At 45.8% G+C, this 24,501-nt stretch overlaps 1 protein-coding gene across 2 annotated transcripts in view; it reads left to right on the top strand.

Annotated features, from left to right (window-relative positions):
• The window catches only part of RHBDL3 (rhomboid like 3), a 66,048-nt gene that overhangs the window by 22,042 nt on the left and 19,505 nt on the right, over positions 1 to 24,501 (top strand). The window contains exons 3-4 of one of the 2 annotated variants that reach the window (XM_050908546.1): positions 1,633 to 1,716; positions 16,944 to 17,102. In XM_050908546.1, the coding sequence (XP_050764503.1) occupies positions 1,633 to 1,716; positions 16,944 to 17,102 (243 nt within the window). The remainder of the gene's footprint in view (positions 1 to 1,632; positions 1,717 to 16,943; positions 17,103 to 24,501) is intronic. The other variant, XM_050908547.1, reaches the window with a different exon arrangement.

Genomic DNA, 24,501 nt, shown 5'->3' with positions numbered 1-24,501 from the left:
GCAGAGTTCACACCAAAGGGCTCAATTTTGTGGGCTTCTTGCAGGGGATGTTAAAAGATGTTCACAGGGTTTAGAAGCATTGTTGGATTTTTTTTTTTTTAATGAAAATCCCACTGGCTGGTATTCCCATGTCCCTTTAAGCCATTTGAGATAACATTTCTTTTGTTTCTTTCATTAAAACTATTTTTATCCTGGCTTGTGGGACTGTGTGAGTAGAAACTAAAACACTGCTTGGTATTTCCTTGCCGATCCTATCTGTTCTTCATCCCCAGATCCTTTCAGCTCTACCCAGCTCCCCTCCCTTCCCTCCCCAGCCTGCCTTGAACGGCTGGGAAAGCTGGCGCTGGCGTATTATGTTGCCTGTCTGATTGTTGTGGGGTTGTGTTTGTGCGGGGAAGGTCACGAGACAAAAAGACCACCAGGCAGGGGTGGGTGGGGGGTGTTCATTCCCTCTCCATTCAGTCCTTGTGGCGATGGGTGGGAAGAGTCTTGTTTGCATGACAGGATTTCAGGGGACGATTGCTTTTTGTTTAGGTTTCTTCCACGGCTGCTGCATGGGCCCTGGAGGGCTACAACAAAAGTAGAGCATATATATGAGATTCATGGGGCTGAAGCGTGCTGAGATAACCAAGAGGCAAAGCCGTCAGTGCAGGAGTGACTGAGCCAGAGCCAGCCACTGTGTGCTTGCAGCCTGGACGCTGTCAGCAATTGCTCTGGGTGGGGTGTTTTTGCTATGTCCAGTCTTGGCTCTGGTGGGAGCTCTTCTTGGGTGTCTGAATCCTGTGGGCTGAGATCCTTAGCTGGATGAATGCTGTGGAATTTTTCTGTCTGTGGAATGAAGGTTGTAATGCGGGGGGACAGCTCCACGGACCTGCCACAGTGGCTATGCTTCCCTGAATATTTTTGAGACTTCCAGCCAGTGACTTTTATTTGCAGCAGCCTCCTTCCTTGCCCATCAGCTCCACACTTCTGAGAGCATCCTTGCATTTAAACAGTGCTTACTTCCTTATCATCCCTCTGAGAAGCTGCGATGCTGTCCCTCAGTGCAGCTCTCCCCTCACCCCCCGTCCTTAGAAAGCAGCTCAGTCTGTATTTACCACTGGTATGCACATAGGCAAATATTGTCAGGGACTCATTTTAACTGTCCTGATTACCCTGAGTTCATTTGCATAGAAGATTGACCAGCCTGTGGTAGTGGCTTTGCCTTGGCTGTCTGATATGGGACACTTAGATTTGGGGAGCAGAAAAGAACTAGAGTTCCTAGGCTGGGTGTGGGATGGGGAGGGGGTGACAGTTTTGGTCCCTAACAGCATGGGTGCTACAGCAGCCCTTCCTGGAAGGAGGATGACTTATCAGCTCCCAGCCGCTGGCACCACAAGTCTGATTCAGTTGTAATAGCTGCCAGTTTCCCAGAGATGCAGATTTGAGGAACCCCAAGCATGCCTGAGCTCCTGGCTGTCCCACCTGAGTAAATCCTTCTCCTGTATAGTGTGTATGTGTGTATTTATGTATTTATTTTTAGTAGGTGTTGTCCCTGCTCAAATGCTTTTAGACTAAGCAGTGACCTGCCTTGTGTTGTCACTTCCCTCATGCACATGTAACCTCTCCTCCTTGTGTTTGGATTTCTTCCAGAGATCTAGCTGTTCCTGCAGGCAGGCACTAAAGGGAGAGGAAAGCAGCTGGAATGAAGCACAAGTCAGGAAGCAGGCTGAAATGGTATGATCTCTTGACCCAAAGCAATAGCTAGTGCTGTTAGGGCTCGCTTGCACTGCAGCAGCTGCACAGCTCACACTCCTTTCACTGAACTGGAAATTATTCATATTCTCTTTCCCTTCCCCCAGTGCCATATGTAACGTGATCTGCCTGTGCCCAGGCTGGCAGATGGAAAAGTAAGATGCTTCTTTTTGCAGTAATGGTTCTTCATGGGCTCAAGAGGCCTGCTAAGTTGCAGTGTTCAAGCTTGTCAGCTTTGGCAGAACAGCCTTTCTGGAGACCCTTACAGTCCCTCTGCCTCTGCTGTGTGTGTGCATATGCCTGCGCAAATGCACATCGATCTCTTCATCTCCCTGCTGCTTCCAGGAGAGACTCTCACACTTGGACATCTTTTGTTGTTGCTTGTGGATATCACCGAGCTCAGCATACTTCCTGGGGGTGCTTTGAGCTTTACTCTATCTTAACCTCACCTTAAAAATCCCCCCTCTAGTATTTGGCAATTTCCAATTTTTACTAGTCAGTTATTAGGTGGCAATGTAGGAGTGCTTCATGGAGGTGGCTGGAGCACAGGCAGCTCATCCCAACTATAGTAATGTTTTAAGCCTCTTGCATCCTTGGGTGAATTACTTCTCCTCTCTGCCTTGAGTTCCCAGTTCATAAAGTGGAACTCTGTCTACTGAGCCAACGGCAGTGGTACCACTGTGAATTACAAAGAGCACAAATTATCGTTTCAAAATGCACTCTGTGTTAGAGACCCGATTGCTAACGGCCAGATCCCAAGTCTCTGTCCTATATTTTTGGACCTCTCAGAGAGGGATTGATGATCCAGCCCAGATTTCTCAGGAATTCCTTTGCTATTTCTTCGGCGGGGGGGAAGAAATCCTCATGTCTCTTTCTCAGATGAGTTGCTGCTTGTGCTCTGACTGCAGGACGCTCACATTCTTTGCCTGAAATTAACTGCATTGATATTTTTATGTTTGCTTGGTGCAAGAAACATCAAAAAAGAAGGGGGCAGACCCAGAGTCTCAAGTGGAGGCACAGATGGGCCCCTCACGGTTCCTCTAGCAACACTTTAAAAGCCAGTTTGTATGTTTGACTTCCCTGATGTGTTGAACAGGCAAAGTAGGGTCAAGTCTTAGATTTAAATTTGGTTTACTTTCCATTTGGTTTTGAGGGCTGTGTCCTACCTTCTACTGGGTTTCTATGACCCCTCATTTCAGCTTGTGTGACAGTGGAGTCTGAGTGAGCAAAACATGAGTCCAGACACTGAATTAGCTTTTAAATGGTTGTTCCTGATAAATATGAAAGATTTTCTGAGCATGAATTAAAGGGCTATGATTTAAGGCCTTACGCTATCCCTTTTAGAGTGAGTCACTATCTTTTGCTTTGCAGTTGGGAAAATTAGGTTTGGTATAGGATCAAGTAGGGAGTAACTGATAGACTTAGGAGGATAACGGATACCTTGGCCTATCTAAACCTGCACACCCAAAAGGGATGCGAGTATATCTAGTTTTCAGCTCTGCCAGTGAGGTTCAAGTAATAAGATGTGTCCTTTCTAAATGCTTTATTTTTCCCAGCTGTGAAAAGGGTGGAGGTGGGTGAATAATGATATGTAGAGTTTTGTTTGCAATTCCCCAAAAGATTGGGAAAAATGCTTTTTGTTTCTCTTCAAGCAAAACATTTAATTTGACTGGAGCCAAACCATCTGGGCACTCTACCATTTTCAAAATGTTTCATTAGAAAATTGCCATTTATGTTTAATGTCCAGTGTTTTGGCCTTGTAGAATCTGAGGGAACTTCTAAACAATCAATGTTCAAAGCTAAGGCAAATTCACAGGAAAGTCTTGGCATGACTGAAATCTCTAAGTTTTTGCTTGGAAAAGTTTTCTTTTGAGAAAATTTATCCTGGCTTTAGAAATGGGAGGAAAACCCTGCAAATAACACTGATGATAAACAATGTTTCTGTGTCATACATATAAACTGCATCTTGTCCCACCTTTAGGGTAGTGTTACACTTGCATCTCTTGGGCTGCTGCTTGTAATTATCTTGGTGCTTTATCCCATCAGCTGTTTCCATGTCACTGGCTCAGTTTTGCTACAACTCCCTTTGATGGGGGCCGTCTGGCCTTTGGTGGCTGCTGTTTGATTTGTGCTGGGTTCATGAGAATTTGTTGGCTGGGAGCAAAGAAGGTGCCCAACGGTGGAGGGATTATACAGGGACAGACGATGGTAACACTGTCTGCTCCAGGCAGCTTTTCTGCTCCTGGATTAAAGTTCATGCTGTGTTACTTGTCTCTCTCTCTAAGGCCTTGTCAAGTCCATGTGGGAAGCTGTTCTGCCTGCACTGTTTCACTTTGTGCTGCTTAGCTCTCTCTCTGCCTAATTTCTCCTCCCTCTTTCCCCTTCCATTGAAGCGGCATCTTTCAGTCTCCCCCATTCAGGTCTGTCTTTGCTCTCTGCCCTGTGTAAAACTTCCATGCCCTCCCTACCATTCATCACCTCTTGCTCATTCACCTCCCTGCTTGCCTTTCTCCATTCATCTGGGCTTCCTCTCAGCCAGTCTGGGCTGCCCTCTCCTCCTGCCCCTTCTGCAGTCCTCCTTTTGTGTCTTTGCACTGCCTTCTCCGTGACCATCCAAAGCACAGCAGCCTGCACCGTGCTCCATGAGGATGCTCTGCTAGAATTTGGCCCCACTTGATGGGCTAATTAATGCCCAGTAGAAGCCTGCTGGGATTGTTTTGGGTGGATTTGCCTCTCTAGTTACCCTGCAGGTGAGAAGACACACACACCCACACCCCCCCACCCCCCCCCTTCCCAGAGATGCAGCATGATGCATGACTAGGAAGAGTATTGCCATTTCCTAACCTTCCTTTTCAGTCTGGTCTTTCTGTCTCTCCCTCCTGGCTTGTTTCACCTTTGTTTGCAGTGGTTGCAGCTCTCAGGTGACTCTTTGGGAGATTGTTTTGATTTCCTCATTCCTGAGGAGAGTAACATGCATTCTTTTACTTATGCTGGCTCTCTAATTATGGTTGTTGCCTGTGCCTTCTCTGCTTCCTTCTTCTAATCATCTGCATCGGGGTCGTATCAGTTTTGGAAAGCCATCTCTGCACTTGAATGTGTGTTTTAAGTGTTACCCAGGAAGTAGAGCTTGTGAATTGCAGTAGCCAGGGCTTGTTGTTTCTGAGTCTCAATGCAGCCACGACCCTGTGCTCGTGATGCAGATATGGCAAATATGGACCACAGGCCTCTGCCAAAGATCCGCCAGCCTGCTGTGCACCTGGTCCCCTACAGCTCGCACCCGTGCCGGCAGTGTGCAGACATCACCCCATCCTATTGAAGGAGCAGGTCTCTTTGCTGCAGTGTGGCAGGAAAACTAAGTGGGAGGTCTGCTTGCCTGTGGATGCCCATGGGGGGGCTTCAGCTTTGAATGGTTAAACTGCATTCAAGCCAGTCTGTTCAAGTAAAAGGGGAATATTAGAGCTTGGGAAGAGCGCACAGGCTTGTCAGAAGAAGCAGGTGCTCTTTAAAGCATGTGTGAGCCCTGTACACATGAGAAATCTGATTAGTTCAGTAAAGGAGGCAGAAATGAGGTGGAGGCAGGCAAGGAGAGGGGCTCTGAGTGAGTGCAGGTTTGACTGAAAAGACGAGCGCTCTGTTGTGTTGGGAGGCTATGAAGGGAGTATCTGCTGCTGTCTCCTGAGGCAGTAAGGAACCCCTGATACAGCTCAGGCAGGGCCAGGCTCTGTGAGGACTCTTCAATGCTGTGAGAAGGAGCCTTTCCCCTGATAACTGTCTAAAAGAGGGATTTCAAACCATGCTGTAGTACAGTTTGTTGTCAGGCTGGTGAGTGTGTAAAAGGGATTCCCTATTCACCGTGTTTGGGCCCTGCAGAGACACTACACCTTCCAGAGCACAGCTAGCCCCAGGCCAGCCCTGCATTTTGTCACCTGCAGGGAGAACCGCTCTGCTCCAGCTGCAGGGCTTGGGCTGGGAACCTGCATGGACAGCACTTCTTCCTATGAAGTTAGTTGCATTCCTGTTGCGGAGTCTTTATTTAAAGTCATGATTTGCTTTAAAACTTCAGATATGTTTTGTGTCTGTTTGAAAACTGTGGCAAAGACAACTCTAGAAACACTGTGCCTTGCCTTGCATTTGTCCCTCGTATCCAGTAAGGGCGTATAAGAAGCCAAAACTGCAGCTTGATTTTTCTGATTTGTGGTTGTGCAGCTTTGGCACTTGGACAAATCTCGTCTACCCTTAAATCAAAGTGTATTTGACATAGCAGACACCGGGAAAGTGCAAACACTGCAGACCTTACCCTTGCAGTCCTTCATGCAGGGAACCTGCAGTCTGGGTGTCATCCAGGACTGATTTGGATATATCTCCTAAGAAACAATGTGAACCACCACAGCTTCCAGCAGTCTGGCTCCTTACTGCAGTTGTAACCCCTGTGATCACCCTGGAAAGATGCAAGCCAGGATTGCTTGCTCTCAAGTGTTTAAATGATAGAGGTTAGAGTAATAATTAATACTTCCAGCTCCGGGCTCTATCTGGAACCAGCCTGTCTGGAGTACTTTTGAAATGGTTATGTTGTTGGCAGTGTAACACCAGGTGCCTACAAGGCATTGCAGGGAATCATGCGATACCTCTGTCTCCACAAGGCTGACATTGTCTTCTGCTCCAGTTTACCTTCGAAGGCAGAGGAGTTTCTTTGGTAGTTTCTAGTCCCCATGACTGAGCAAAGCCAGATGTAAAATCAGTATGAGTTAAATATGTTTCCCAGTCTGCTTAGTAGGAGTTTTGCTCTGTGGTTGTTCTAACCAGAAGCGTGGTTTGAATTCCAGTATAGGTGGGTCATTCTGGTTCTATGTGTGTTACGGCAGTTGTTAGTTGGGGCTTTAAATGCATCTGTTTGTCTTAAGTTTTTCTGAGCCCTAATAACTTTCAGTCAGGTCAGAAGGGAACTGTTGGGATCGTTTAGTCTCTCATAATGAAGGCCAGAAGATTTTCTGAGTGGTCTTCTGCTTGACCTCAGCCATGCCTCATCTCCTAGGAAAACTTGCAATTCGATTGTAAAACTTCTGGTGAAGCTAGTGAGACATTTCACTTGTTAATAGTAAAAATAATCAATTTATTCTAATCTAAAGCTGCCCAGCTTTGACCTTTAGCCCCTAGATGTGATTATACCTCTGTCACAGTGGAGAATCCTCTACTGCCAAATTTCTGTTCCCTTTGTGGTTCATCTGGACAGTGATCAAGTCATTGCTTAACCTTCCCTTTCATAAGCTAATGAATTGAGCCTGTCAGTGAAGCCAGTCCGACTATACGGTAACAAAGTGCCAAACGCAGAGTTAATGTCACCTCATTTACAAACCTGCAGGTCACGTTTCCTTTTTTGAAGGCAGTGTTACCTTGAGAGCACTCAGTGTAACAAACAAGGCTTTTTTTTCTGCCCCCCCCCCCAGTAGCTGCTTCTGAAGATGGTATTCCCCATCCTGTAAGCTGGCTGGCATTCTTGGCTCCTGGCCATATGGCTTTCTATTTGTTTTTACTGCAATATATATTGTTTGCAAGCACCCAGCTTTACCGAAAGACCCAGCTCATGCTTAGTAACTTGCTGCTTTAGCTCATCTATGAGCATGATGCAGACTTATCTTACACTTTCTCCTAAGTCACTAATGATAATTCTGTAGGGGCAAGAACGAATTCTCATAGGACCCCATTAGTGGCATCTCCATGTGATGGTAGCTCTCTAGCTGTTTTATTTTTGAGACCTGTCAAATAGCCAGACTTTAGCATGTTGAATGTGTGACAGCCTCAGTTTGTCACAGTAAGTCCTCAAACACAGCGTTGCCTGGTGATGTCAGATGCCCTGCAGAAATCAGTTATACCAGCGATCTTGTGTTATGATCTGCACCAAGTTTGTATTCTGATCCAGATAATATCAGCTGAACATAATCTATTTTCTGTAGCCTGTTCTGACTGATGTTAGACCAGTCCTCTTTCAATTATGCATTACTCTATATCAGTCATCTGTTCATTTGCTGTGGGTTGCTATTAGGTGAACAGACCCGCTTTGTCCCATTAAATTCTTGTCACAGCCCTGCAGTTTTGGAGCGATGTGGGTGCCTGTTACCCTGTTTGGACAGGCGTTTTGGAGCCATGGTTGGAAGGGCTGCATTGCTGATTCAAGTCTGGAAGAAAGGTAAAAAGCAGATCTTGATGTTCCTCCAGTGTTCCCAGACATGCAGAAAATCAGTGTTAGTACTGGCTTTTAAAAATCTTTTGGATGAGTTACCTTTACCTGCTGATTCAAAACTATCTAACTTTAGCAGCTGCTGTGTAACATTCTCCAGAATTCTGCTGGGACAGAAAGTGTATCATCATCGTATGACAGAGATAATTCATTGGGCTTTTGTCCATGTACAGAAACATTTCAACTACTCCTGACTCTTTTGCGCTGGTATCACCTATGCTACTTTTTCCAGATAATATCGGACCAAAACCCTGTTTTGAATGAGAAGACTCATCTGTACCAGCAGAGACGCTGCTGTGACAGGAGACATTGTAAATAGCAGTGAATTTTACAGAAATGCTTGTGTACGTTTAGTTAATCTGGGGATAAGCAGGGATCTGACTGCAGCAACTTGGCCTGAAATACAGCCCCAGCTGAACAGCTATTCTGACTGTTGTGTGTTGGTTTTTTGGTGGTTTTTTTGTTTTGTTTTGTTGGTGGTTTTTTGGTTTTGTGTTTGGTTTTGTTTTTTTTTTTTTCCGCCCTCATAGCAATAGTGATTAGAGCCTGTCTGTCTCACGGCTGTGAGGTGCATGCTATGCCTTCTGCCGAGTTATGTAGTCCAAATAAATGCAGCATCCCACCCAGAGTGTATTGCATTTCAGGTCTGAATGAAGTGGCTTACGCATTATGTCCCCTTACGATGTAGAAGCCCTGAGAGACGTAATTAATATTGGTACAGGATTTTGAGATTCTCCAATAAGACATGACTAAAAAGACATAAACAATAATTATGTGGTGGTAAATGAGAATATTGTGTGTCATGGTAGCATGGATATTGCTGTTTTCATCTTTTGATATTTAATGCCTTACACCATCTGATGAAAAGTGGGTTTTATTTTAATTAGACAGCAGAACTTAATGCCTCAGGAGATTGTGGAGCCCTAAAAACTAGAGGAATTCAAAAGGGAGAGCAAGAGATTGGGCTTTTGTACATATGACAATGTCTGGGCCAGTGCTGACAAGCAGATCTGGAAAGAGTGTTAAACCTCTTGCCGAAGGATTTAAGAAAAGGTTTTAACTGTTAGGGTGGGTTTGGTCATGGCGGTCACTAGGTAATCTCTTGTAGGCTTCATCTTGTCCACAATCTCAGAAATGTGCGGATAGTCAGCACCAGAGCTGGGCTGTGATGTAGGATACATGACTCGCCAGTCTGGGTCATAACCTGCCCAGCCTCTTGCTGCAGCTGAGGATATCTATCCAGCGAAATGTGCAAGGTGCCCAGTGCTGGATCAAGATTAAAAATCATATTTCCACCTAAAAAAAAGCCACCACCACTGTTTAGAGTGCCTCAGCTTCTTTCCATTAGTCTTAATGCACTTACATAAATAATAAAACAGGAAGAAGCAGAGCTGGAGAAGGCTCAGTCTATAAACATGTCTCTCTGCATTAAGCCTTGTGGCATAATGGAGGGCATCTCCTGCCATCCATGCTGTCTCATTAATCATGTAATTATCTCCCTCACTTTCAGTGCTGCATCTCCTTCCTTGTCAGTGCTGCTGATAATGGAGCTTCTATTTACCCTGGCTTCTTTCTGGGGAGCGGCTTTGGTTTCAAAGCCAGCACAGTGGCATATTTTGAATAATTTAGTTCTGGGTGGCTTGAACACTGTGTGTAATTCCCCAGCTGAGACTGGAGGCTGATTCCTGTGAGTGTTCTGCCAGGAGGCTGATCTGGAGAGAGGCAGTGGGATCACACCGAGTGGTGGGTTGTCGAGATGGCAGAGGACTGAAAGCTAGCTCAACACGTCCTGTGAGTGCATCTCAGCTCTATCCTCAATTTGTGTCTTAGCAAGGACTTGCAGCAAGAAACCCACAGGCAGAGGAAGGATAGGGGAGAGAGCTGCATTAAAAATGTGTATGGAGACAGAAAGATGGATTTGGGTACCTGGCCGAGCGTGATAGGCTTCCCCAGCAAGCTGTGGGTCAGAAATTCCTGGGGTCTCTGAATGCAGGATTTGCTTGGCCTATGGTGGCTTGGACCAGGGGTCTGAACCTCTGTGGAGTCAAGGAGTTCAGTGTGGTGTCCAGCTGTCATTGGCTTTGGAAAGTTTGATGTGTTTCTATACATGAAACCTTGGCAGAAGGCCAGCTCTGTTCATGTGCTCCCTGTGCTCCTTGGCCTTGTTGCTTGCTAATTGCCCTTTGCCATTGCAGCCATCATCCAGTCATGCCCTGTAAGTGCTCCACAGCCCTCACTGTGCTGGATCACGCAGGCAGAGGTGTGTTGCTTGTGCCTTGTAGATGGGGAAGTCAAGGCACTGCAGGAGGCACCTGGGCTTGCTCCAGAAATCTTGGCAATACCAGGAATCAAACCAGGTCCCAAAGCCCTCTTTCCTGTCTGCCTAACAACTAAGCAGTGCTGCACTCCTGAATCTTTTTATTCTCCCGTTGTTGTGGTTTAACCCCAGCCAGCAACTAAGCATCATGCAGCCACTCACTCACTCCTCCCCCCTCCCGGTGGGATGGGGAGGAGAATTGGAAAAAAAGGTAAAACTCGTGGGATGAGATAAGAGCAGTTTAATAACTAAAGTAAAATAAAATATACTACAAACAATAATAATAAAAATATAATAATTGTAATGAGAAGGAATATAACAAAAAAAAGAAAAAAAGAAATAAAACGCAAGGGAAAAAAAACCAGTGATGCACAATGCAGTTGCTCACCACCTGCTGACTGATGCCCAAGCAGCGATCCGTGCCTCCTGGCCAGCTTGCCCCCCCCGTTTATATACTGAGCATGACATTCTATGGTATGGAATATCCCTTTGGCTAGTTTGGGTCAGGTGTCCTGGCCATGCTCCCTCCCAGCTTCTTGCACACCTGCTTGCTGGCAGAGCATGGGAAACTGAAAATCCTTAACTTAAGATAAGCGCTACTTAGCAACGACTGAAACATCAGTGTGTTATCAACATTATTCTCACACTAAATCCAAAACAGCACTGTACCAGCTACTAGGAAGAAAATTAACTCTGTCCCAGCCGAAACCAGGACACCTGTTCATGTTGAATCTGTGCTTCCAGTGTCTGTTTGGATGAAGTGCTTTTGCAGAAGGTAACAACAGATGGTAGTAATGTAGGTCCCTTCCTTGTCTTTGCGCCTAAGATAGTAGGAGAAATAAATTAGAGCAGAAATGCCTCTACAGATTGGCCAGCTAGCTGATGAACCTGGTCCTTCAGGCTACTCTGCTCTTCAAGGAAAAGGGAATCTTACACCAGCTCCCTCCATCTCCACTTTGCCATGTGCTGCATGCAGAGAGACACCTGAATCCAGGTGATGGGCCATCTGCTCTGCGAACGCCTCCTCGCCTAGGTGAATGCTGAGCTGGGTAGCTCTGTGCTCTATCACTGTAGCTTTCTGGGGAGCGGGTCTGTCTGGGGGTCCTGCCTGATGAGTTCGTGAGAGTATATCCTCCGTGCTTAAAGGCAATCTGGCTTTTGAGAGTTGGGTGATGTTTCCAGCCCTTGGGCTCACCTCAGGTCAAAGCAATCTAACAGGCACTAAAAGTACTGCTGGACAGCCCTTAATCACTTTATATTGTCTGGGCAGTGGTGGGTAAATTAATTATTTACAGGGGAAGAGAGTGCATCACTGGAGCCAGCACTAATGTTTTACCACACATGTTCAGGCAACTCAGATTAGGTGAATTTTAATGGTGAGAAGCTGGATTTCAAGGTGGAGGGATATGCACTTACCTTTGACTGGCCTTCCTCTCTTCTGGATCAGGGTTTCTCCTTTCACATGCATCTCCCACTATTGGAAGAGAGAGCAGCATCGTTAGGCTGCTAGGAAGATCATCACCACCAGGCAGTGATGAAACTCCTGTTAAAACAGCCCCTGCTTTTTGCCCTCTCATTTGGATTATAAGGCAGACTTTCATCTTCTGCCTTGTTATTCCTTTAATCTTCGTCAAAGCAGCAAATGCTATGTATACTGTTGCCACGTTGTTGGTTTGGTTTGGTTTGGTTTTTTTTTTTTAAAAAACAACCAAACAAATCCCTCTCACCAACTCACAGCATGATCCCAGGACTGTGGAAAGGTAGAGAATGGGCTCTGGTAAAATGTGTGACTATCTTGAGGAGAGTTTCAATGCCTGTCTTAAATGTCTTTTCACAGCTTCAACTTGGAGTCTGTCAGTTCCACGTGTTGACTTGGAGACTCTTGATTTAACTACAGCATGGCCCTTGAGGCTGCAGGTGGTCTGGTTGTTTCCAAAGCTTGTTAGCATCCCTAGATTGCAGAGACTATGCCATCTAACAGTCTGAGTTCAAATCCAGCAAAGCTCAGAGTGGTTTCTGAAACCCTTGGAGATGAACAGATTTTGCACGTGATTGACTCCCCCTTTCCAGTGGGAAAGGGCCTACATGTGAATAAGAAGCAGGCCTACTATTGATAGCTCCTTTCTGGTAAGAAATAAGGCAGGAGTTGTCAATCCTGTATAATAGGAGGGGAAGCTAAAGCTCAGGGCAATTTATTTCCAGAATCTGCCGCCTAGTCTGGAGCAGAGCTGGGGTCAGTGCCAGGAGGCCTGACTGCCAGGCTAGTCTCTCCCAGAAGTGAAGATACCACCAGACCATGGAATGATTCAGACTTGAAGGGACTGATCCAACTCAAAGCCAATTTCCAAATTAGATGAAGTTGCTTGGAGGCTTGCCCATTGCGAAGACAACTTATGGCTTGGGTGATACCAAGACAAAGCCCCTCAATGAGGAAACCATGGGTGGTAGCAAATTCTCTGTTCCTGCAACAGATCTGCAATCCTAAAGCCAGCCAAGGATTCTCATGTGTGCCCAGTTCAGCTGTTGACTCTCCAGCTGCTCTGATGCCCCAGAGGGCTGTTTGCCATGAGGGAGAGGAGCAGCTGGCTGCGCTATGTGAAATGTCTGTGTTTTCCCAAGACGCCCATTGTCTGTCTGCAGCACCAGCCTCCACCCTACTTGCTCACTCAGCCGTGGCTGATGTGTCTTTAATTAAAGAGGAGGAACAATTTGAGATTTCATTTTCTTTTCTCAACCGTATTTCCCATTTCCATCAGAGTTTGCGGGGTCCCCTCCCCTTATTTTTGTCATGTAGTTTTGCTTTGGGGCCTTCAGTTTATGGTGTGTCTGTTCTAAAATAAGGAAGAAATAGGACAAAATAGCTTGTTTTGGGCCAGGGAATTAAGATCCTGGGTCAGATGGCTGCTATGGTCATTAACATATTTACATTTTTGCTTAAGAGCCTGCTTGAGGATCAAGGGAGTTAAGGGTGATTGTCATTGAAATGTGGAGGAAACCTTGCATGAAATTGCCGTTAGTGTCCTATTGTTTGGGGGGGTGAGGGGGGACAAATGGCCTTCCTCATCCCTGCACCGGTTGTGTTGCGCTTGTCTGCCCAAGTGGATGGGCAGAGGCAGAAGTAACTAGGCTGAAGGAAGCCACTGTGCTGACTTAGCTGCTGGGAGGCTTTGCCTGGGGAGCTCTCCCTGTGGGGCTGGACCTAGCCATGCTGCTGGCTGCCAGTCATCGTCTGTCCTCTCGGTGAGACAAAGGTGCTCGGCTGGGCTTGTGGGACAACTGGCCCTTAACGAGATCATCATGGATAAATACATGAAGCGTCTAGCAAAGGTCAGTTGCCTCTTTTATAATTGATGGACCCAAGTGTTTTGAGTGTGCCGTCACACGTTGTTTTTGCTGTGTGTGGGGACACGTGTTCTGCAGGACCAGCTCAACCCCTTGATTTTTGTGGCTAGCTGTGATATCAGAAACAAGGTTTGAGGCAGTTTGAAGTGTTGGGGTGGATTTTGAGTGCTGTGGTGACAGATGAGATTTTTATGTGCTGAAAAAAATTGTTTAAACATAAATATGAGAACTCCCTTACAGCTGGGATTTACAGTAAAACATTCTGCTCCAGGTTGTGGAAGCAGTGGTCTAGTCCTGCTCTGAGGCAGGCCTTTTTAGTTCAGATGCCAGTTGTTCATTGTTCACCTCTTACTCTTTCATGCTGTTCAGATCCACTGTTTTAATTCAAACCTATTTCTAATTAGTATCATTAACTTAGTGCCCAAAAGAAAATTACACATAGTAACATGAAAGAGGAGAACAGGCTCCCTAGCATGTTTACAGTACTGGAAATACTAGCTACCTTCTGCCACTGCTTTGATTTTGGTGGGACAAGCAGCAAGACAGTGAGCTGAAGGAGGAATGCTGGTGCCTATTGGTGTGAGAAAGAAGCATCTTTGGAGCAGAGGCTCATTCGTAGCCACCAGACAGGCTTCAGCTGCCTATCCATTTGGAAAGCCAACAGCCAGTAACAGGTATGGACAGTACCATCTTGAGTGACAGGATCGTATCTGCTCTAGCACTAGTGAGTCTGGAGTCAGTGTGTCCTTGTGGGCTGGTTTGAAGCTCTGAAGCGGTTGTGTAATTTTTGTTCTTGGTTACAAAATGTTTCTTTTTGGAATGCTTTAAAGCAGAGCAAAGTCTGGGAAAAGTGGTTTGTGATCTGAGCAGCTCTTTTGTGGTTTGGGAGCCCGTGTGCTTCAGCTCTGTATCTCTTCTGCCCTTTGAAGGAATAGCCACATTTGCCGTGGCTGTGGCCATTGGTCTTTCCTACAAAGTCAAACAATGAGCACACAGCATGGGGAGAGTCCCACGCTTCAGTCACTGACGCTGGCCCTCAAAGTAGGGAGGCATTTAAGCCTTCAAGGAGCAAATGGTTTTGTCCTAGACAAGATAGGTTCTGACATCTTAAATGTCAAGATAAAGTTAAAGTGGTGCGGTTAAGTAAGATGTTGGTTAGGTCAAATGTTTTGAGGAAACAAGGATGAACACAGCAGCATCTGTGGGATTGCAGGTGTTAGATCCATTCACTGAATGACTCATCTCCCAGCTTCTGCAAATTCCCCTTGAGAAAGGTCATCTCAGGTATTATGCTGATAATACTTTATTTCCTAGGTATCTGTGCCTCTGGGATTGGGCACTGCAAACTTAGGCTGGCTTGGGAGTCCCAGCAAGAGCCAAAAAGCATCAGAGCTGAGCCTGAGTGCAGAAGCCCTGATTTTGGGGTTGGTTTTAGAATTTGATCTGTTAACTCAAAGCATCAGAGTGGGCTGGAGTACGGGAGCTAAACTTCTCCAGGGATTAATATTAAGCTCTTGTTTAACAGTAAACAGCTGATGAAATCCACCTTTGGCTCTGAGTGCCAGCTGTCAGGAAGGTATATCCAGGCCACCTCGCAAGGACAGAACAACCCTTGGCAGAGGGCCGGGGAGAGTGCCCAGCTCTGACTGTCCACAGGTCACTTGGTTTGTCTTGTTTTGTGTAATCCAGTTGCCCCAGCAGCTTCCTCACAGAGGGGCTGCTGCTTTGACAAAATAGCAGACCAGCCCTGCTCCAGCAAGCGGCTGTGATCTCCCCTCCTTGGGTTAGACAGCTCCTCCTCAACAAAGCAGCCAGGGACAGCAGAGTCCCCAGGAGCAGTGGGACAAAGGTGCTCAGGCTGGAAGGAGACAGAGCCAGATCCTCGCATGTGGGCACTGCGTCCTCTAAACAAGCTGCCCATGCCTGAGGCCAGTCTGGTTTATAGCTGCTCTGCTCGCTGCAGAGCAGTGCCAGCCCTGCCGCTGGCAGACTGCGTCCTCTGCCACATCCCCCTTCTCACCTCCTCCCTTGCCAAGGCAGCCTTTACTCCGCCGCGTCTGATCGAAGGCCCGGCGCCTGTTCAGCCTTTGTTCTCTCTTAGGAAGGAGTGAGGATTGTCAGGACCTTTTTGGCTCTGCCAAGGCCTTTTATGTCCCAAATGTTTCCATGAAAAGACTCCCTCCTGACGACCCTGCCCCCTGACAGCCATTCAGTCCCGCCAACAAGCTTGATATCATTATCTACAAAAGGAGGCCAGTGAGCACCAGGGTCCTCACAGCCAAGTTTGGGAAATCAAAGGCAAATCTCCCAGCAACAGAGAGCTGGCGGAGATCAGCCTGCACCACAGCTAGTGCGGGCTGGTCTGGCAGCTTGCGTCCACTAGTTTTCAAAGCACAAAAGAAACGTGCTCGGCGTGGTGCCAGCACTGGCTTTGTCGGGGCTGGGAGCGTGCCCGCCTGTGAGCTGGCAGCCCCTCGCAGAGTGCCCTGGGGAGCTTAGCGTGGGCTAGAGGCCACTGGAAGCAGTCATAAGTTTGAACAGCCTTGCAAAGCTGTCTTTTTTTTGGTCAGTGGCATTTTTAGGAGATTAACTACTTAGTCTGAGGGAAAACAGTGAAGTTTTTGGTCAGAGTGGGATTCACTCCAAATCTCACCTGGGACTTTCCTTCTAATGACTCTGGTTTATGTTCTGAAAATGGCATGTGGCTGCCTTGTCACTTTTAGTTTGACATAATGTTCATCTGCTTTGCTCCCTGTCCAAAGACTTTCTTTCCAATCCATCTTAAAATAGAGAGCTCTTCAGCAGTGAAAACATCATTTTGAAGGCATCTGTAGAGGTGATCTGGAAAGGTGACTGTCAGAAACACTGAGCACAGAAAGGGCTTGAGGAGGGATGGCATATTCTTGTGTTGCAATTGTGTTAGGAAATACAGGAGTAAAACTGTTTTCAGTACGTTTTATCTCACAGACTGCATCTCTGGTTTGCTTGATAGTCCAGATAAAGAGGGATATAAAAAATAGCCAAGAGAAAGGATGACACAGAGGGAAGGAAGGCGAAGGGAGCTGGCTTGGGTGGAGACAGGATGATGGTGTGGGTGATGAGGCCTGGGTTCACCCTCTCTGCAGAAGGGTGCTTTGCAGTCCCTGGGCAGTGAAAGGAAGCTGGAGATGGGGTGATTGCAGGGCAATGTATCACCAAAGCCTAGAGCAGCCCCTGGGGTCCCTGTAGGTCTGCTGCAGGTGATGAATGCGTAGGAGGGCAGAATTGTGTGTAACATGGAATGGTTAATTCTAGCACTTTCCCCTCCTGTCCCAGTTCGATCCCGACAACACCGGCTACATCAGCACTGAGAAGTTTCGCTCCCTTCTCCAGAGACACGGCTCGGAGCTGGACCCCCACAAGCTGGAGGTCCTGCTAGCCCTGGCAGACAGCAACTCTGAGGGGAGGATCTGCTACCAGGACTTCGTCAACCTGGTGAGTGCTCTGGCTGGCAGGACCCGTGAGTCCTTGGCTCTGCTTAAAATATTGGCTGTTGAGGGACAGTCTCTCCCCCTCCCTCCATCAACACCAGTGTTTGCTGTGTCCCTGCATCACGCTGTGCATGGGCTTGCTGAAGCATTCAGTGGTGACTGAACTCTCAAGCCAAGAGTCAAGTTGCTGCTGATTTTTCCAGGGAAACAAGTTTGCATGGGAAGAAACTGTGGGAGCTGTTGTAAGAGGAGCATGAAGCAGTGGCTGCTGCTAGTTTAGAGGCTTTTGCTCTCAATATCAGTTGGTAGCTATCGTAAGGGGCCATTTGTTTGCGAGCAGAGGTCTGTCAGTCTGGATGTCTCCTGTTTTATCTAGTGATTTCACCACTTGCAGACAAAATATATAGATAACATTGTGTTGACTTGCTGGGTGGAGTCATATTGCACTGCTGTAGGCATCAACAGCAACAGGGATGAAGTGTTTCTAGGTCATGTTCATTTTATCCCAGGTGAGATGTCTCGTACTGCATGAGTCATGATCTGGATGCCTCTCTATCTCTACTAATGAGTCAATTAGTGAAGAGATCTCTGTTTCTTGTCAAGGCAGTTTGGTGAGCCAACACAGGTGTAGACACATGTTGTTAGATGCCCAGGATGGCCTAGAAATGTTGTTTGCAAGATAGGTATCTTGAACGGTGGCCATTCCAGGGGTTTTACCCTGTTCTTGCTCTGTCATTCCCCACCTGAGTCCCAGCAGATTTAGTGCAGCAGTAAGAGAAACCTGGGTGACAAAGTCAATGAGCAATGAAAGTCAGTGATGTCTCTAAGGTTTTGCTGGAAAGCTGGTTGTGTTCTTGATGCAGAGTATAAAAAATTTGCATCTTTGTGTGCTCCTGCAGTCAACGTGGGGATTTGATCCCTCCATTTGTCATGGTCACTCATGCCTGTGTTCTTGGTTTAGAAAGAAAGTGTCTTCCCTATGTCCTGTCTTCACATTAATCAGAAAAGTCTGATAACAGGGCACAGCTGTCAAGGATCCAGGTCACAACCTCAGTCAGGCCATGGGCAGTGTGAAGGTGAAATTACTGTGATGCAGTGACATAGATCTGCTGTATCTAATCAAGCTGTCTTGTTAGCCCCTTGCATGTATTTAGGTACACAGTAAAATAAATGCAGCAACTATTAAATAGATCACAGTGAGTGTGAGGTTGTCCTCAGCTCCAGCTTAATAGACAGTGTGGTCAATGGTACTCTGTGATCAGCAGTGTATTTATAGTAACAGCTGCTTGGTCTACAGTTTGGTATATTCAAAGTACCATGCAAGCATTCACTAATTGAGCTGCACAACACTTAGGTAGCAGAAAGAGGTATCATCTAATTTCTTTTACAGAAATGATGGCCTAGGGCCAGGCGACACATTGGCAACAGGCTCAGGAATAGAACCGGGCTTTTTCCTCTCTCCTCGCTCCACTGAGCTCCGGAGCAGCACAAGCTAATGAGAGGCAGGTGGGAGGTGAAAGGCTTGGACATCCTCCTCCTTTGGGGAATAGGAGATCGTGCCAGCTCACACCCACCTGATGTCATTTCTGCAAAATGGCAAATTTCCTTCACTACTATTGAATGACTCCTGTAAAGAAGCCATTGATTTTTCTGTCATCAGTCCCTCTATCCTCATCTGCATTTTTTGCACTTTCTAATCAATAGGCAATGCAAATGCCAGAACATTAAACTACTTACAAATGGCATCTCTCTTCTCACTCCTCCTCTAGTTGCTATTGATTTCCAACATCCAAACTTTTTAGGGCTCCTTCTCTTTTCCCTAGTTTCCTGCTCCCAAACCTGCCTTGTGAACTTCCTGATGGAAAGAAACAGCACAGTTGACACAGAATCACTGTGAAATTAGTGATTTCCTTCACTTTATAGCTGTCAATCCTGGAAACTATGTGTGGTGATAAGTACATGCTTGTGCTTGATGATCATCAGCCATCTCTGCTTTTTGCTCAGGCTAATTTGTCTGTTTCAGTAGCTTAGCAAGAATTGATTTGCTCCCAAAAATGATAGTGCTGCATGTGAGGAAGGGAAAGGCTGACCTTTTACTAGCTCCACAGAAGTTTTACAAGCATGGCTCTGTGCAGTTTTCCTTTTCTCCATCAATATGCATGAACAAGTACTCTGACATGAGAATCTCATGGCCTCCCAAATGTGTCCAAGGTACTGAAACTTGGAGCAAGAGGTAAAATTGCATTAATAAAGCGCTGGCCACTGGAGAGGCCTTAAGGGGAGGAGTGGGGCTGGGTATCAGAGGGGCATTACAGTGCAGTTGTCAAAGCAGAGGTGTGGAAGGAAGGAGACTCCTCTGTGTGTGTGTGTGTCTCACAAGCAGCTCTTTTGGTTTCTTTCCAAGCATGGGGATGGAAGGAGCTGACGAGCTGCCTGCTCAAGCTACTATAAAAAAATTAACTCTATCCCAGCCAAAGCCAGTACAAACATGCGCTGTCTCACAGAATCCAGCAGAACATAAGGTTTAACCACTGGGCATCAAGAGAACTCTATCTTCAATGGTCAGTTTCTGGGATATGATATCCTCTCTTTTTTTCTCTCAGCTTTGCTAATGTTGATAAAAATAGAGCAGGGAGGGTCTTCCCTTTTTTCAGCTTTGTAGAACCCTTGATCTTTGCTGGGTTCCCTGGAAGCGTGACAGAATGTGATACTGCTTGTTCTGCAGGGTGCTTGGCTACTTACTAGAGAGTCTGATGCTGAGAGATGCTATTAGTGACCACAGAAGCAGCTGTAACTCTAGGAAATTATTATTTCCAAAAGGCACTACAGGCCATAAAACTCACAGAGCAATAGTGTTAACATTTTGTTTCCTCCAGGGTACTGCATGTCCCAGAGAGGGCAGTAAAAAATGCTCGCACCTGTATGCTCCAACATCATCACGAGCACCAAGAACTCTGCCTGCTCTCTCAGACACTGTGATCCTCAACTAAAGGACTGCTATTGAGCAAAGCTGTGTTATCCCCTGATGTCCAAAGTGTGTTATGAACTTCTAGATGCACCAAAAATGTAATTCTAGGACTTCTCACCTTAATAAGGAGACTCAGATATACCCCCGCAAAACATATGAGTGTTCTCAACTCAGCAAAGCAGCTTAAATTTCTGAAATTGAAAATTTTACAGGATGAGAATAGACCCTGGAAATCACTCAGTAGATAATTTGAGTAATGAATTAAATCAGGGAAGCTGAAGACTCCTGGTGTGATCTGCAAACAGAAAGGGCTGAAAAAAAATCAGATAGGCAACTCATTGGGAATTATTTCTCCTCTGTACGTATGAGATTTATCTCATGTAGTTATAAAACACAATGCTGCAATCATATCCATTTGTATTTCTACACTGGAGCTTGCAAGAATGGCAGAAAGCAGTTTCAGATGGGATTTTTTATCCTGTGTCTGAGACAGCGCAGAATAACAAAAATGTTTCCTGTATAAGTGGAGGCGTCTTGTGCATTTCTGTTGTCTGATTGCTTTTCTGCATTGTGAAGAGAGACGCTAAAAATGCAGTGAAAATTCTGGCTATGAACAGCATAGGCCACAGGAGGAGGTAATGAACAAAGCTGTTTAACTAACTTTGCTACTTTTAGAGAGGAGACAAGCCAGGAGGCAATTACAGTTGAGATGTTATTTGCTGGGATCCTTGCTGAACAGCAATTGCTGCTGGCAGTCCTGGACTACTTCGCATAATATCCTGTGAACTGTAACAGAGCTAAAGAGCAGGGCAGTGAGGCCATGGAGAGACTCAGTCTCTTATTCTCTGGCTAAATCTTCCCTGTCTTCTCTGCCTGGGAATGTGGATTGTTGCTTTGGACAGGCTGGATCATGGCTTTACCACCTCCTCACCCTCTTGATGTGTTTCTCTTCAGACACGTGAGCAGAATCAAGGGGGTTCAATGGAGCTTCTGAGACCTTACTTTGCTTGACGGAGGGGCAATATGGAGCCAGTTCAGGCTGTGGTGGTAGCTTATATTCTCTTGTTGTGAAAAATCAGGTAGGTAACTCCTAGCCTTGCTCTGGACAAGGAAAAGTTTTACAGAACCTCATGGTTTAATAAAGGAGCTTTTGCTAGAAAAGTAAATCACAGCTTGTACTGAGACTAAAGCAAAATCCATTCTGCAGCCCAAGAGATTTCTCTGCCAGTGCAACTCTACAGATCACCTCTGAACCAAATGTGTTGTAAAAGCTGACCTCAATGCATTCAGTGTGGTCCAGATTGGACCTGCTGTCATGGGGCAGGAGGACTTGAGGGGAAGTGAATGTGGCTGTCCCCCACATTCCAACTGGCACTACCCTGGGAGGTGCCCCTAGTGCACACTGAAGGTCTCTCTGTCCCTGCTACAGATCTCATGTTCAAAGGGCAGGACTGGAAGTCAGGTCCTGGCTCTGCAAAAGACTCACTGTGAAACTTGTGGAAGCCTGTCTATGCCTCATGGGTCTGTTTCTCCAGCGGACGGAAGGAGGTAAGAGTTGCATCTCTTTTGGGGTTCAGTTTTGACAGTTTTGGCAAAGTCAATGGCAGTTCTCCAGTGGAAGAAGAGCCAGGTGCTGGGGAACCAGCTCTCCTCATTTTGCTTGAGGAGCTGTGTTGGATCTAGAAGGGCTGAGGACAAATGCTGTTCCCTGAAGGCAATGGTATTTCAGCATGTTTGGGAGGAATTAGTAAGCTCTGAGACAGAGTTCATGTGACTTGGGAAAAACAAAACACCGCTGCTTCCAACAGAAATGTTTAGCTGTAGCTCTGTAGTAACTTGAAGCTGATGTAGCATCTCAGTAGTGAGCAAAATATATTAGCTAATTAAACGCACATCCTTTGTTTTCCAGATCAAGAATTAACACTTGCCTTGCTTTCCCTGGCCTTGCTGGCTTCTAGGGACAGGCTAATTCTACCTCATTTTCAGTGAACAACATGCATTTTTTTAAGCACTGTGTAACAATAATCAGGTCACCCTAATCCAAACTTTGCTGGCGCGAGCACACTTTACCCTTCAGAGAAAGATTTTCTTTAGTTTTTGTGATTTCCTCTCTGGCTGGCTCAGTGTGCCACCAGACTGCAAATCCTGCCTCTTCAAGTAAACAAATAAAACTGCAGATGCAGGCTAAGAAATCTGCAGCCTCTGCTCTTCCTCCTCACAAGTGACAGATACGTAGGTCTATTGGCCATCAGAGAAGGTGAGAGGAAGATATCTTTGCAGTGGTTTCTTACATCATGGAAGAGGCTGGAACATGATTAGCTGTTAGTGGAAGGCTGTCTTGTGCTATATGCTGTCAAGCTGGATGTTCAAAGGGGCAGTTATTGTGTCAAAATATTGCTGGAGTCATAAAAACAAGATAAAATATGGGAGGTGAAGGAGATGAAGTGACTACTCAGAGTCTTATAGTCTGTCTATGCTAGTGGATGCTGTAGAAATACAAAGGTTAAGATTTAGATGCTAGCTTTTCTGTCCTGGGCAGGGTGATCTGTGTAGGTGTTTGAAGAGAGAGTGGGACTGGCTGAAGGGATAAAATACTTTGGAATTGTGTTACAATCCACAAACAAAAACAGCCAGTCCAAAGTAGGTCCTGGAATGTTGTAAGTGGGAAACGAGCTGGTTCAACAGAGGCTTTGACTTGCACTTAACAGCTTCCTCAGTCTATAGAAACTTACTGTGTGGCTTATCCTAAAGAAAAAATACAGCAAAATTATGAATTCCCACTCTAGTTTTAACACTTTTGTAGACTTGTAAGAGTCTGTAATGCAGTGTAGAAAGATACTTAAAGATGCACTCAATTTAAGGATGATTAAACTTAAGCATGTGCTTAGAACAAGCTAATGCCTTTGCACAGCCCAGAGTTGAAGCCCTATAGGTGTGGAATTAGTGTGCTTTGATTTAATGAAGTTGTGTTGGGAACTTTCCTTTCTAGACACCTTATTTGAAATTTGGTAATGATAAAACCTCTAAAATGCCATTGATGGTGTCATTAAATGGGGTTCTCTTGAGGCTGTTTCAGCCTATGAACTGTAACAGGAAGCGAGGGGTGATGTTTTTTGCTCTTTTTCTTTAAAGAGCCAATGGAGTTTAATGAAATTTTAAACTGACCTATGCAACTAGGAATTAGCAGCCATGTTCCACAGGAGGATGGCAGTTTTCTCTCTGGACCCCGCAGTGCTTTTCCCTTTGCTTTTTGAAAGGCACAGCACGTAGGCTGGTAGCCATTAAAATACATGTTGTCTTAGAGGCTGCAAAGCTCTTCCATCTGTGAGAGGTTTTTTCCTTTTTCTCCCCCCCCCCCCCCCCCCCCCCGAGTCATATGTGTTTTGCAATTGTTCTGCAGACCTTCTGCTGGCCACTTATGCCACTAAAAGGGGGCATTAAAGCACCTTCTCTGACTTATGAGTTTTCCTTTTGCAGAGATTTCAGAGATAGCAGCACACCTTCCCTATCAGTAGTCACAAAATGAAAAGTTCACATTTCTTTTCACAAAGTTCACAAGGTCTGTGAAAGGACTTTTCTCCAAATTCTCAACATGTTGTTTTATCTTAACAGAGCAGAGGTGGGACATATCTCTAGCTGGGCACAGGATTTAGTAGGCAATAGCCAGCCATGTCAGAAGGACCAGTTCTGCAAGGTGCTGAACCCCTCCTGCTGTTCCCTTAGCTCCCTATTCCCTCTTGCTCTAACTCCAGCCTGCTTTTCTATTGCTTTCCAAGGCTTCAAAAGTAGCTGCTTATATTTTCCTTAAGACATTTTTCAATAATGCTTGGCTGGAAGCCATTTGTTCTTATTAGCCACTTCAGTGATAGAAGCGAGGCTTGGTTCTCTCCCTTGTGGGGATGCTGCATGTGCCCATAGATTTTTTCATGGCCATCCTTTCTGCTTTGAAAGGTGAGTAACTCTTGCCTTTGCTGTTTCAGTGCTTGCAATGGTAACACTTACTTGGGATACTTCCTCCAACCTGGCTTGAACTGAAATGAGGGGAAACAGTGAAAGAAGAGCTGTAGCTAGGAAAAGAGATAACTTTTTAAAAGAGAAAACATTGAATTTTATCTTTTTGCTTTGTGAGTGTGTATGTGACAGCACCAGGAGGGCTCTATTATCTTCATGGAGGTGAGCTTTTAAGAAGTTATGTACTGTATTCTTGGGGGGGGGGAGGTGAGAGAGGTCCTTTAAACCATGGTTTGCTTGAGTTTTTTTTAATGGTACTTAGAAGTACTTCATAGCACAGTCGTAAAGTAGTTATAAATTCCACTTCCAATGTCTTTGCATGTCCTTTACTGAACCAGCTGACAGCCTGCATAGAACGCTTAGGTGAACAAGGCTTTGCAGACACTGTATATAATTCTTTATTACCTGAGTCACTGGGAAGATA

This window comes from Gymnogyps californianus, chromosome 19 (genome assembly GCF_018139145.2).
Source record: "Gymnogyps californianus isolate 813 chromosome 19, ASM1813914v2, whole genome shotgun sequence".
NCBI lineage: Eukaryota > Metazoa > Chordata > Aves > Accipitriformes > Cathartidae > Gymnogyps > Gymnogyps californianus.
The sequence above is the reverse complement of the archived record's forward strand: the minus strand, read 5'-3'. Positions and strand labels throughout refer to the sequence as shown.